This window comes from Sceloporus undulatus, chromosome 11 (genome assembly GCF_019175285.1).
Source record: "Sceloporus undulatus isolate JIND9_A2432 ecotype Alabama chromosome 11, SceUnd_v1.1, whole genome shotgun sequence".
Taxonomy (NCBI): Eukaryota; Metazoa; Chordata; class Lepidosauria; order Squamata; family Phrynosomatidae; genus Sceloporus; species Sceloporus undulatus.
In genome coordinates this window covers 11696616-11710042 of record NC_056532.1, presented here as the reverse complement: position 1 = coordinate 11710042, position 13427 = coordinate 11696616, and the positions used below count along the sequence as shown (strand labels likewise).

Sequence of the window (13427 nt, the reverse complement as noted above, 5' to 3'; positions counted from 1 at the left end):
AGCACATCTACATACTGCAAAGTTTTTCCTTGGCATTTACTGCATTTCAGAGATATCTTGCATCTCATAAATAAAAGCAAGCACCTTCCATACTGATGCTGGGGAAAAGATGTTCTTAAATATGTATGCAATGATATCGAAGCCTATTATACTTCCAAACTTTGTTTGTTCTATGTGCATGTTTTCCATTCTACTGAGCTATAAAAAGCAGCAATAAACAAGGCCAAGCGTGAAACATCCTAACTCAAAATACTGACCTTTAACCTGCCGAACAGAACTGAGGTTCTTTTCAAAAGTGTCGTCAAATTTGGGATTCGTAATGGGTTCAAAATCACTGGTGTAAACGCGTCCCGTAGAGGTGGAGAAACAACATTTACACATGCAGGTGTGATATCGTAAACGCCCTTCATCGAGATATGGATGAGCTAAGGCATCCTTAGCAGATATTCTTTTGGACTGGAATTTGGGGGAAGACAACACATAAAAACATGGATATTAAACTCGCAAGCTTTAACTTCCGTTACCATTTTTTCTAGCTTCCATGTCCTATTATTAATACCGCTAGGAGGCAGTGTTTCTTTGAAAAAGCCAACATTGTTAATAACCTCTTCACTAAATAACTTCTTTCTACAGTACTTGGCACCAGCAGGAAATGTTATGCTCTGCAGTCTTCCAATCAAGAAAAAAATGCCTCCTCTAATGTGTTTCCAAGACCTTCAGACTGCTCTGCTGAAAATTAAGGGCTGCACAAATACTTTAAAGACTCTAGGACTTTAAAACTGAATCACTGGTCCTGCAGGGTGACTTAGTAGGAAACTGATTTAATATACTTTTAGTCTTTTTAAAATTATGGTTATCGCTTTAAATTGCACTACGTTGATTTTTATCCTACAACGTCCTCAGACACAGGTGGGATATGAATATTTTAATTAATAACTAAGTGCTCAAGGATATTTTGCAATTTTTCAAAACCACATGTATTTTAATAAGACAAATCAAGTTTGGTGAGAAGAAGCCATTCTATTCAAGAGTAGAAAGTTGTAAGAATCCTATTTCAGAAGTGTTTCAGAGTTCCTCAACCTGGTGCACTCCAGATCCTTTGGACTACAATTCCCATCAGTCCCATAAAACATTACCATAACAGAGATGGGAACTATAGCCTAAAACACCTGGAAGGCACAATGTTGAGGGATAAAGGTAACGGTATTTCCCCTTTGACAAGGTTGTCAATTCGTGTCCGACTGTGAGGGTTGGTGCTCATTTCTGTTACTCTGTGATTATGTAGCCAGCATGACTACACCTTCTCACTGAAGTGGCACCTATTTATCTACTCCCACATTTACATGCTTTCGAACTGATAGGTTGGCAGAAGCTGGGACTAGTGATGGGAGCTCAAACTGCCGACCTGGGTTTCAAACTGCCGACCTGTCGATCTTGCAATCTTCAGAGTCAGCATCTCAACCACTGAGCCACCCAGGAAAAGCTTCGGCTACAATTTCTTTCACACATTTAGTCTCAAAGGTGCAACAAGATCCCTTTGCAGGCCATAAAGTGAGAGATGCACTTGTAAATATGGCAAAAAATACAAACAAATCCAAAGAAAAGCCAATAGCACCACAGGCACTTGGGGGGTGCTACTGCCCACTTGGAAGCAAAATAATTATTTTGGCAACTTAAATTGGAGGGTGAAGGAAATGGAAGGTATTGCACAGGCCTTCAAAGTCCTATGATGGACCAGGGCAGCTCCCCAACCCATGGCAGTTGTCTGCACCTTCTTTAAGAGGGTTCTTTATATATTCCCCTCCCATTAAGCTCCCCAAGGAGTATACAACACACTAGACAAATTATACTTTTCTGTCCTGGAAGATCTATGGGATGAGATAGGCCTGTATCAGAGGAAGAAAATCAACTCTCTGGCCCCAGGCTTTCCTTGTCTGACCATCCCAGATGTATGTAGGATGCTATTCCTGTTCTGCTGAAATGAAAGCATTCCAAGGCGATTCCTCGGAAGATGAAAACCCACTAGTAAAGGAAGATGTTCAAGCCCTGAGCAAAGGACTTGGAGCCAGTGAGGAAGGCTTTGATCTCCAACCAAAAAGGGGGGGCAGAAGGGAAAATACATTTGTTAAGAGAATGCTGCCAATCAAATATGAAGTGAGACAACGGTTCTGCTACTACCTACCTACACATATATTGATGACAGGAGCACGGGATGAGTCATTAAACAACTTTGTGTGAATGACTCCTACTTCCTCACAGTAGGGGCTGGTTGTAAAGGGGGAGAACCCACAGATGCATAGGAAAGGTTAGAAGGAGGCGCTGATGTGTTCAGTCCACAGGAATGTTTTAAATCAGTGTCTGTTTGAGAAGTGCAGAGGGACATGTGGGGGTCTGTGCAAATTCACAGGAGGCTGCAGGGGGGACTTTAAAAGTGAAATGTAATGGTGTTCCAAGGGTAAAGGCTGGGGTAGAGATCGAATCCTTTCAGCTTCTTTTAAAATGGGAGTTAATAAGGTGAAGGTTAGGCTACAAGGAAACACGTCCTTTAAGATCATTCTGCTACCAGAGCAGCCGATGGCCAAAGCATTAGAAACCTGATCCTTTATTCCAGGAGTCAGAATCAAATGGCCATTCAGATACTGTTGGACTGCAATTCCCAGCAATGTTCTCCCCTGGCTATGCTAAGTAGGCTGCTGAGATTTGTAGTCAAACATTGAGGGGGGGCACATGATTCCCACCCCATACTATTCCTTTACACAATCACATCTTTGCCTCTAGAGGTAAAAACTAAGTCTCTTGTACCACCTGGTACTACTCCAAATAAATACAGGAAGCAAGAGATGTACTGTGTTTCCCCAAAAATAAGACACTGCCTTATATTTATTTTTCCTCAAGAAGAAACACCATGGCTTATTTTCATGGGATGTCTTATTTTATTAAGTATGGTACAACAATCTACATTTATTCAAATATAGTTAAGTCGTCTTCTTCTGGGACATGGTCATAACTCTCCAAACCCAGAATGCCACCCTAAATTTCTTGTGACTTCATTTCCTTTAGAACCATTGGCCCCAATCTTTCTACTCCCTTCCTGACCCTTTCTGTTCTGCACCAGGCCTATCACTATGTCTTATTTTCGGGGTATGGCTTATATTGCGCAAATGCTTAGAAATCCTACTATGGCTTATTTTATTGGGTATGTGTTATTTTTGGGAAAATATGGTAGCACACACCTTTAATCTTTTCCTGTGGGGTATGGAAAAGGGGGCATATTGAGTCAATTCCCAACCCTTTATGTTTCCTCAGCCATCTCCCAAATGGCTGAAGACCCCACATTTGTATGGCCCAACTCCTCAGCTGGATCTTGCATACATACTTGCCAATAGTGAACTGAAATGTATTACTCTTGCATATATTTATATTTAAAAATGGATAAACTTCCATTCTTCCTTTCAGATTTTAGAAAAAGAAAACACCAACTCACTGGGTCAAAGACCAACATCCTGCAAAGGAGATGAACGGCTTCATGTGTAGCTTGACTGGATAATGTATACAGGACAGGAAGGGATGGCTATGAATAAGAAGAAGAAGAGAAAAAAGCACTGGGACTCATTTGAATAATTTTGTATATATACATCCAACTCAAGTCTCTATAAAACAATGAATTACTCTGCAAAGTGGTATATTCATGATATATAAAAGTTCAACAACTATAGTTTCAGAACTTCTCTCTTGATTATAATGTGCAGAATTATGTATACATAGCCAAGTACAAAGACAGTCAGTAAGGTGTAGTGGTTTGAATGTTGGACTGTGATTATGGAGACCAGGATTTGAATTCCCGCTCAGCCGCGGAAACCCACTGGGTGACTTTGGGCATGTCACATTCTCAGTCTCTGAGGAAGGGAAGGGCAAGTATTCTCTGAACCAATCTTGCCAATAAAACCCCATGACAAGTTTGCCTTAGGGTTGTTGGAAGTGACTTGAAGGCACACAACAACAAGCCAGGTATACAAGAGTAGCTTTGCTATTATCAACTCAAGTGTACATTTCAAAATTCATCAGCCCAAACCCACCTTCACATAATGAAGCATTTCCAGCGTGACATATTTGACACTTTTTAAAGAAAAAGGATATGGTGAAATTATTAGTTAAGATGCCTCTGCTAAAAACAGATTGCCACAGGGCTGCCATAAGGCTCAGCTTCACTTTTCTTAAATGAAGCCAGGCAGCGAAAGAGAAATATAGGAGGTAATCCTGGTAAAACTAAAAAAAACAGGAAATGTTCCTCTGGTGTGTTTTTCTTTACAAAGCATAGCCACATTACTTGCAGCAGAATGTTTTAACTTAATGAAAAAAGGCTTCTAATTTTTTTTTCAGAGCCACACTTTATAAGATACAGAAGTGGCTGTGTTTGCACATATCAATATGCCACAATTCTAGAAACCCAGAATATTGTGAACTGCCAGTGTGCTGGTTCCCACTTTGCTTCTGCCTTGGCCACTAAAACCAGTGATGTGTTTTGTTCATCCGAAAAAGGAATCCTGGCATGTTACTCCCAAATAAACCATGATTTTAAAATACCAGTTTACACTCCTGATGTGTAAGGAGACAACAAACCTAGCATGACATGCCAAACAAAATGATCTTAGTGACAAGTCATTTGCCCTACTTTTGCTCCTTCCCATTCGTGGTAAGAGTAAAAGTATTGGCGCAAGCATACAATTCACCCCCAAGAAGCAAAAATTGTACAGTATCCTGGCTATTCGATGTTGACATAGCCATGAAAGAGTTAAGATGACTTAACCACTTCAGATTATACGGATGACAAAATAAACTCAATAAAAATGCCCTTCTCGTAGCACTGTGGAAGTTATCTGAAATGAAGAGATGGGACACGTACATTAAGTGGACACATAAAATTCAATCCTAACAAAATGACCCTATATCTACAGAAATTATATGGAAAGAAGGCATCAACAAGGAGAGTTTCCTGGGCAGTGGATTGGAAGCAGCCTAAAGAAAGATTTCACCCAGCTTCAAATCCAGGATCAGTCAATTCCACTGCTCCAGAAACTTATCAGGTCCAGAGAATATCCTCTTGTATTTTTGTTTCAGTAAGAACTCTTTAAATTTGGAAACTATGCAAATCATAGAATCATAGAGTTGGAAGAGGCCATCCAGTCCCACCCCATTCTGCCATGAAGGAACTCTCAATGAAAGCATTCCTGACAGATGGCCATCCAGCCTCTGTTTAAAGACCTCCAAGGAAGGAGACTCCACCACTTTCCAAGGGAATGTGTTCCACTGTCAAACAGCTCTTACTGTCAGAAAGTTCCTCCTAATGTTTAGGGGGAATCTCTTTTCCTGTAGTTTTCATCCATTGCATCCATTTTCTATTCTCTGGAGCAGCAGAAGCTTGCTCCCTCCTCAGTGTGACACCCCTTCAAATACTTAAACAGGGCTTTCATATCACCTCTTAACTGTTTCTTCTCCAGGCTTTAGAAACATCAGGAGCATCAATATATACTAATCCACACAATCCACACACACACTCAATATTGAGAAGACTATTTAAGAGATAAGGTGTTTTCTTTTTTCCATAAAACGAGGTTTCACCAAATACTCAAAAAAAAAATTAGGGCCTGAAAACTGGGGTTATCACTTGTTGGAGACAATGGTCAGGGAAATACCCTGAATGTTGTCCATTCTCCTTCCAGCTTCTTAACCTTAAACTTTGACCCAATAGCATGGACTAGTAACAATTTTGGAAGCCACATTTCTCATTCATACCCCCAATGAATTTCATATGTAAGAATGCAGAGGAATTGCATCATATGAGTGCCTTAAATTAGAATTAGAGGAGAGAAAGAACTCCCAATTAAAAGTAATTTTTGCAGATAAAAATAGCCCTGACCTCTTTATGCAAATCCAAAAAGCGGACGCTTTTTTTCTTCCCCAGGAAAAGTACATTGCCTACTATTTTGGGTTTTAGAAGCTGTTTTTTCCTCTAATATTTCTTCCACTATCATTTCCTTAGCATGGCGTTTATATTATATATATATAAAACCCCCGCTTTCGTAAGCAAATGTAAAAAACAAAGCTGATCACAGAAGTCCTAGCTAGCATGTGCAAGTGTTGAGGGGAAAAAACCCATTAGGATCAGGGAAGCAGAGATTATATAAGAGGTTTGCTATTAGTGGCGGATGATTAATTGTTATTGGTATGTGGGAGGAATATGCTATATGCCAAGCAAGGACTAACACATCCTATGCCTGTAATATAACAAAGCCATCAAGCTTTTACTGCATCTATTTATGGGACAGTATTAATAGAAAAAGCCAATATGGTATAGTGGTTTGAGCGTTGGGCTAGGACTCCGGAGACCAGGGTTCGAATCCCTGCTCGACCATGGAAACCTACTGGGTGACCTTTGGCAAGTCAGAGTCTCAGAGGAAGGCAAAGGCAACCTCCCCCCATTGAACAAATTTTGCCAAGAAAGCGCCATAAGGTCACCACAAATCAGAAATGACTTGAAGACACACAACAATAAATTAATAGAAAAGGTTAAATGCTAGAGCAGCTGTATAGAATCTGGCAAAATGGAATGCTCCATCTATTGCAAACTCTTTTTTTTTGGGGGGGGGTTTTTAAATGAAAATGAAACTGTTGTATGTTTCCTAAGCTGAATGGCTACAGTGTTATGGTAAGTATTCTAGCTGTTCAATATAGGTCTCTCCTATATTGGGAAGGGTCTTGAAACCATGCCCTGTGATGAATGATTTAGGGAGCTTGTGATGTTTAGCTTGGAGAAGAGAAGGTTAAGAAATAATATGATTAGGTATGCCATATCCCGCCTGCAGGCGGGGCAATCCCGCTTTTGGGGGTCCTGGCCTGGTCCCGGTCCGGTTTAGGTCCAAAAGTGGGGTTTGCCCCGCCCGCAGCCACCCTCCTCCTCCTCCTCCGCTCCCCGCGCGCCCTCCTGATGGCCGCGGCTTCTCATGCAGCCGGCGGCCACCCACTTCCTCCGCCCTCACATGCTGCTTCAGAATGGCTGCACGCGGCCACTCATGCAGCCATCGGGCCCTCTGCCTCCTCCGCCCCTGCCCCGTGCGCTCCTTTTACATGGCTGCGCACGGCCACTCATGGGGCCTGGCTGGCCACCCACCTCCTCCTCCTCCTCCGCACCCAGCCAGTGGAAGCGTGCAATCGGCCCGCTTGCGTGGCTGGGCCCTGGCAGCTCGCCAGCCTCCAAAGGGAGTTGGTCCCCTTAAGGAAGCAGAGGCTCAGCAGAGGAAGAGGAGGAGGAGGAGGCAGAGCAGACTCTGGGCCAGAGGGAGGTGAAAGGGCTCTGGTGCCAAATACAAAAAGAAAAAGGAGCAGCAGCAGCAGGAGAAGGGGAGGTGAGTGACCATTTCAGGTCTCCCTTTTTTATTTATTTATTCAGGGCAAGCCTGTTTAAGAGAGTCAGTGTGGTGCAGTAGTTTGAATGTATTTTTTATTATTTTTGCTTAATTTTTATTGTTATTAATATCCAAGTTTCCCTTGTTTTTTATTTTATTTTTTGCTATTTTTATTTTTATTATTTGGCTAGAAAGGGAAGTACGTTTCTGCCATCTGTCTCGGAAAAATGCCAAAATGTCCTCCATTTTGATCATGCCTAAGAAACATGCGTATATATTAATATTTTTTTTAAATCATCAATTTTTTTGCATGTCCTCCATTTTTTTTAAAAAAACAACACATCCTACATTTGAAAATGTTGTCCTACCTTTGTCCTACATTTGTCCCAGTTTGGAGGTCCTGGCTTATGGCAACCCTAAATATGATAGCCCTATTTAAATACTTGAAGAGATGGCATACTGAGGAGGGAGCAAGCTTGCTTTCTGCTGCTTCAGAGAACAGGACCCGGAACAAGCTACAGGAAAAGAGATTCCAGGTAAGTATTAGGAGGACCGTCTTGATAATAAGAGCTGTTTGACAGTGGAACACATTCCCTTGGAGAGTGACAGAGTCTCCTTATTTGGAAGTCTTTAAGCAGAAGCTGTATGGGCATCTATTTGGTATGCTTTGTCTGAGAGTTCCTGCATGGCACAGGGTTGGACATCTTTGGGGTCTCTTCTATGATTCTATATGAAGTTGCCATACATCCAGTCAGACCACTGTTTTACCAAGCCCAGAACTGTGCAGTCTGGCTGGCAATGGTCCTTCAAAATTTCAGGGGTTTCTTCACTCTCGTATTGGGGATCTTTTGAAACAGAGATGCTAGTGAAGAACCTGGGATGCTCATCAGTGTATATCACTGCTCTACCATGCCTCAGATTTGGGGAACCGAGAGTGTGGCCTCCCTAAACACAAGTGTTAGCATCCAAAGATATAGCCATGTTAGTCTGTAGAATCAGTATGTAAAGAGATCTTGTAGCACACCTTTAAGACTAATTGAAAGAAAGAAGTTGGCTGCATGAGCTTTTGTAGACTTACGTCTACTTCCTCAGATGCATTTCGTGGAATGGAAAGCCAGGGACAGACCTATATATGCCCTTGGTGTGAACTGACATTCTCGCACACCAAGGTCTGTCCCTGACTTTTCACTCCACCAAAAGCATCTGAGGAAGTAGAGTGGAGTCTACGAAAGCTCATGCTGCCATCTTCTTTCTTTCAGTTAGTCTCAAAGGTGCCACAAGATCTCTGTACAAGGGTTAGCAAGACCCTTGGAACAAATTCCAAACATCAAGGCACTGTGAAAAACGCATTTCCCTCCCTTCCATGTCCCATTTTTTTGGCAATATTGGCTGTATTTATAAACTTGGCAAGTGAGTCAATAGCCTGAAAAAACTTTGATCCTTTGTCTACAACAGATTTTGTCTACATCCAGATTTTGTTGGACTGCAGCTTGGGCCCTAGTCAATACAGCCAAATAATGAAAATTATGGAAGGGGAAGCTCATCCGATCTGGAAGATCTCAATCTGCTCACCTCAGATATACAAAGAGGTTTCCAAACCTCTTCTTTCAAAGGCTTTAATAAAATACACTTACGAATAAAGTTCAAACTTCATGAGTATTTCACAGTGGAACAAAGGGCACACAATTCTTCCTTTCAGCAGTAAAAGAATTCCAGTAGGATGTTTATTTGTCAGCAGTTTTTATACAACTTTTAAAATAGACACATAGTGGATTATGTTGCCGCCGCCATCACTACCACCCAAAATACACACACACACACACACACCTGAAGTGAGCATAGGGCTGTTTATGAACTGAGGATATTTATTTTCAATTTCAAAGATCAGAGTCATTCATGCAAAGTCCTTTCCCTACTAGGGCTGGTATCAGAAACATCTCTCTCTCAAGCAAGTCATATGACATGCTACAGATTTGCAAATCAGCTTTATAGTTTCCAAGCATTACATTTAATTTCCTCATATCTTCTGCTGATATATCCAAGGCATAGATGGTAAACCAAATTGAGGTTAAGTGGCTTGCTTAAGTAATTGGATTGCATCCACTCTAATTTAGCCTGAGTGTTGTTTGCTCATATACTATTATCAATGCATTTGAAGTCAGAAATTTTCCCCGTTTACTATGCTTACACCCAACCAGTCCTGCTTGCTCTCTTCAACAAAGTGTAACTGTGACAGCCAAATTTAGCTTTTATAGAGGAACAGAGTATGACACGCAAGTTCCCATACCTATTTCTTTTTAAATGAACATTGTTTGACTCTTATTTTAAAATTTCCATGCCTCCAAAGTACCATAAATTGCCAAAGCATGGAACGTGAAGCACTGGAACCACTTGGTTGCAATCCGTTATACTTGCCAAGTATCAGGGTGGGCTGTGAATTACCTAGCTCTGTGTGATGTAGCCTGGTTGAAAGGCAGATGGGATAGCAACTTTGCTCATATGAAGCCAATATCTGGATGGAAACCCACCTGGTAGGATTCATGCTTTCAGTCCATTTATCATCTCTTCTGTGTTTGACGTAAGCAAGAAAACCTAACAGTGGAATCGGCTGTGTTGGGTTTCTTAAAGGGATCTAAAGGGTTTCTTTTCAACCCACCTGTTTATGAGGACCCCTGAGTATGTGTGCCTTGGCGCCTTCACAAGCTGTCCTCATTGCTTCCAGTGACGGTGTTCCCAAAAGATCTGTGATCAAATCCAACTGTGGAAATAGAAAAACAAAACTTATCTCCGATTTTATTCACAGGCCAAGGTTAATTCTGTTGAAACCCAAAGGCATGCATAAATAGGATACTTGCAAAGTCCCCCCCCCCGCTTACTATTTCATGCTTATCTGAATTCTTTAAAAGTGGTGAAGTATATAAATTTATGCATATACACGATTTTACCGTACCTTTTCCTACAGACACATGAAGGTAACTTATACACTAACAGTGTAAAAGCAATAGTTTTTGTACGGTTTTCAGGCAATGTAGCCATGTTCTAGAAGAGTTTGTTCCTGATGTTTTGCCAGCATCTGTGGCTGGCAAAACATCAGGAACAAACTCTTCCAGAACATGGCCACAAAGCCCCATAAACCCACAAAAAACTATGGATGCCGGCCACGAAAGCCTTTGATTTCACAGTGTAAAAGTAACAAAATACATTTAACATACATTTATAAATATAAAAACAAGTCCAGTGGATGTCATTACCCTGGAATGACAGAGGGATATCCCTTAGGGCAAGACCGGGCAAAGTGAAGCCCTCTATATATTGTTGGGTTGCCATTAAGCACGTTTTTCATACTAAATATTTAGATACACAGATGCAAAATACTGGCTGTTAGTTGAAGAAGAGGAAGCAAGCAATTGATTCAGCTAATCTTAGCCAACAGATTATTTTCATATCTAGTTTAACACAAGGTGGTCAATTATTTCTTTCTACTATTCAAGCTAAAACCCTGTCCCAGTTCACTTCCAGTACCTCTATTTGGACATCAGATTTAACTCACAAGTGGAAAGAATTCAGCCAGGTTTTCTCAGATAATTACTGGATTTATTAATGCAGCTATCTATCTGGGAGCTGGTATTCAATCAGTTGAATGTAAGTCTTGGATTGATGCCCTAAAATGGTGGCTATGATTCCATTTTTTAAGCTGAATTCAGGCATTATGTTTTTCCAGTACTAAGGCGCGTTACACACCGCCATAAGGGACGTCCTTAGGACATCCCATTTTGAAAAAGGGGCGTCTCTTCCAGACTCCCCTTACCCTGTTACGGACAGAGTCCGTAACAAATGGCGATGGCCGTTCCACACAGCCGCTGCCATTTTGATGTAACGGACGCTCTGCGTCCGCACGTCGCAGCCCGGAAATGACACCACGAGTGCGCGCTTTGGCACTTGTGGCGGCTCTTCTGGGTTGCCAGAAGGAGCGTGATTTTCGCGCTCCTTCTTTGCAGCGCGGAAGAGTCGCACGGTTTGGCTGCTGTGACTCCTCCGCGCTGCAACCGGCAGCGGCCAGAGACCGACCCTTTTGGGCAGTCTGTAATGGGCCTAAGACTCTTCTGCTAGTCACTGATGAAGGTGAAGGAGAGGAAGAATTCCAGCTTGGAATTTTCTGGTGAGGTTTTGGACAACTACAGGCAACTAAAAGCATTTTTTTGTGTGATCCAAAGGCTAGCTGACTTAGTTATGAAGTGGATGAAATCTGTGGTCTCGGGCTATGAAACTGTTACAGCTTCATGTCTATATTCATTAATTATTCCTAAATAGAGAAAAGCATTCGTTCTTTCCCATTTCAGCGTACTGCCATTAGCATTAATAAGAAGATCAATTTAATACAATTCCAATTCACAACCCAAAATGTTTTTCTTGTGGAAGTCTAGGTCCTCCAGCACAACTCTATGGTCACCACCGAATCACACTGGAGGACCTAGGAAATGTCTAGAAATGATGATGATGATGATGACGATGACTTGTGGGTTTTTCGGGCTATGTGGCCATGTTCTAGAAGAGTTTATTCCTGACGTTTCGCCAGCATCTGTGGCTGGCAGCTTCATTCTAGAATATGGCCACATTGCCCGAAAAACCCACAAAAAACTAGGGATGCCGGCCATGAAAGCCTTCAACTTTACATCTAGAGATAGTATTTTTTTCTGGACGTGGGCAAGTTAAACTGTGGGTACTGCTCCATGGATATGGGTGTCATACTGTATTGCTTTACCAGCGTTCTAAATCTTGTAATACATAACATTTATTTATGGACAGCTCTTTTAAAACCCTAGAGCACCCTAACTATAAAATATAGGCTCCAGAAGAGCATATCTCTAAACCTAAAAATCCATGTAGCCACAATATCATCTTCCTCCCTTAACTGGGCAAATATCATTTGTGATTACTGTATATACTCATGTATATGTCTAGAAAGTTAGATCAAAAAAGTGACCAAAAAAACCTGAGTCAACTTATCCATGGGTCAATGTAAGTACTGTATCTTAACTGTTATTTAAAAGAAGGAACTATGCCCTGGTGAAAGGCAAGAGTATAATCTGTCCTGGAAGCACCGACCCCTTCTGCTCTCTCATCCATCCAGCCTTAAGAGTAAGCACAAAGAGTTACGTCTGCTGGAATTTTGTAAGTTCTCTGACATTGTTTTGCTTAGCTTCATCCTTTAGATCCTTTGCTATATGCTCCTAAGTTTTACACTCAACTTAACCACGGGTCATAGCAAAATCCATAATTCTGGCCCCAAAATTTGCCCTCAACTTATACATGAAGTCGGCTTATAGTCGAGTATAAACAGTAGATAGTATTTACCTTGGTCCACTCTCAAGCAAATTATAATGAAACACAGTTTTAAAAAGAGTAACCACCAGGATACTGTGCCTCTGTCGGGACCTACTGAATACACTTTAAATATACTACAGGACATTTCAGAGTAACACTGAACTTTTCTTACTAATCATTGTTTTTAAAAAGCACTATTAGAACGCAAATGGTTAGCCACCCACATGTGTCCTTGCAGCTCCTGGACAAGAAAGGCGGCCTTGGGCCAGCTTTTCTGTCAACCTCCATTCCCCATCTGTCACATGGAAAGGATGACAATCTACCTCACAAGGTTGCTGTAAGCATGGGTCAGATAAGCAAGATGCAATCTTTTTATTCCTAAGTCAGTGATAAGGGCTCATGAGGAAAAAAGTCAATGCTGTCAGCCCAACATATGTGATCCACATAACCATGAAAATTATACTTAGGGGTCTTTACTGAGTATTTATATTCCAGCCTTCCATCAAAGTCAATCTCTAATAAACATAGTTGGGTATTATTTAAAAAAGAAGAGGATTTAAGGAAAAAGCCAAAGGATGCCAAAATGCTGGAAGAATATATAAAAATGTTTTAAGGTAGGAACAAAGAAAATTAGCTCAGTAGCATCTACAACACCGACAGGCAGTAGCTCTTCAGGTTTTTTGGGAGAGCATGTCTTTT

The 13427-nt window shown here is 41.3% G+C and overlaps 1 protein-coding gene across 2 annotated transcripts in view; it reads right to left on the bottom strand.

Annotated features, from left to right (window-relative positions):
* Positions 1-13427, bottom strand: part of NLK (nemo like kinase) — a 124552-nt gene that overhangs the window by 6706 nt on the left and 104419 nt on the right. For both annotated transcript variants that reach the window (XM_042442306.1, XM_042442304.1), the window contains exons 7-9: positions 10060-10161; positions 3485-3571; positions 258-456 (exon numbers count right to left, since the gene is read on the bottom strand). In XM_042442306.1, the coding sequence (XP_042298240.1) occupies positions 258-456; positions 3485-3571; positions 10060-10161 (388 nt within the window). The remainder of the gene's footprint in view (positions 1-257; positions 457-3484; positions 3572-10059; positions 10162-13427) is intronic.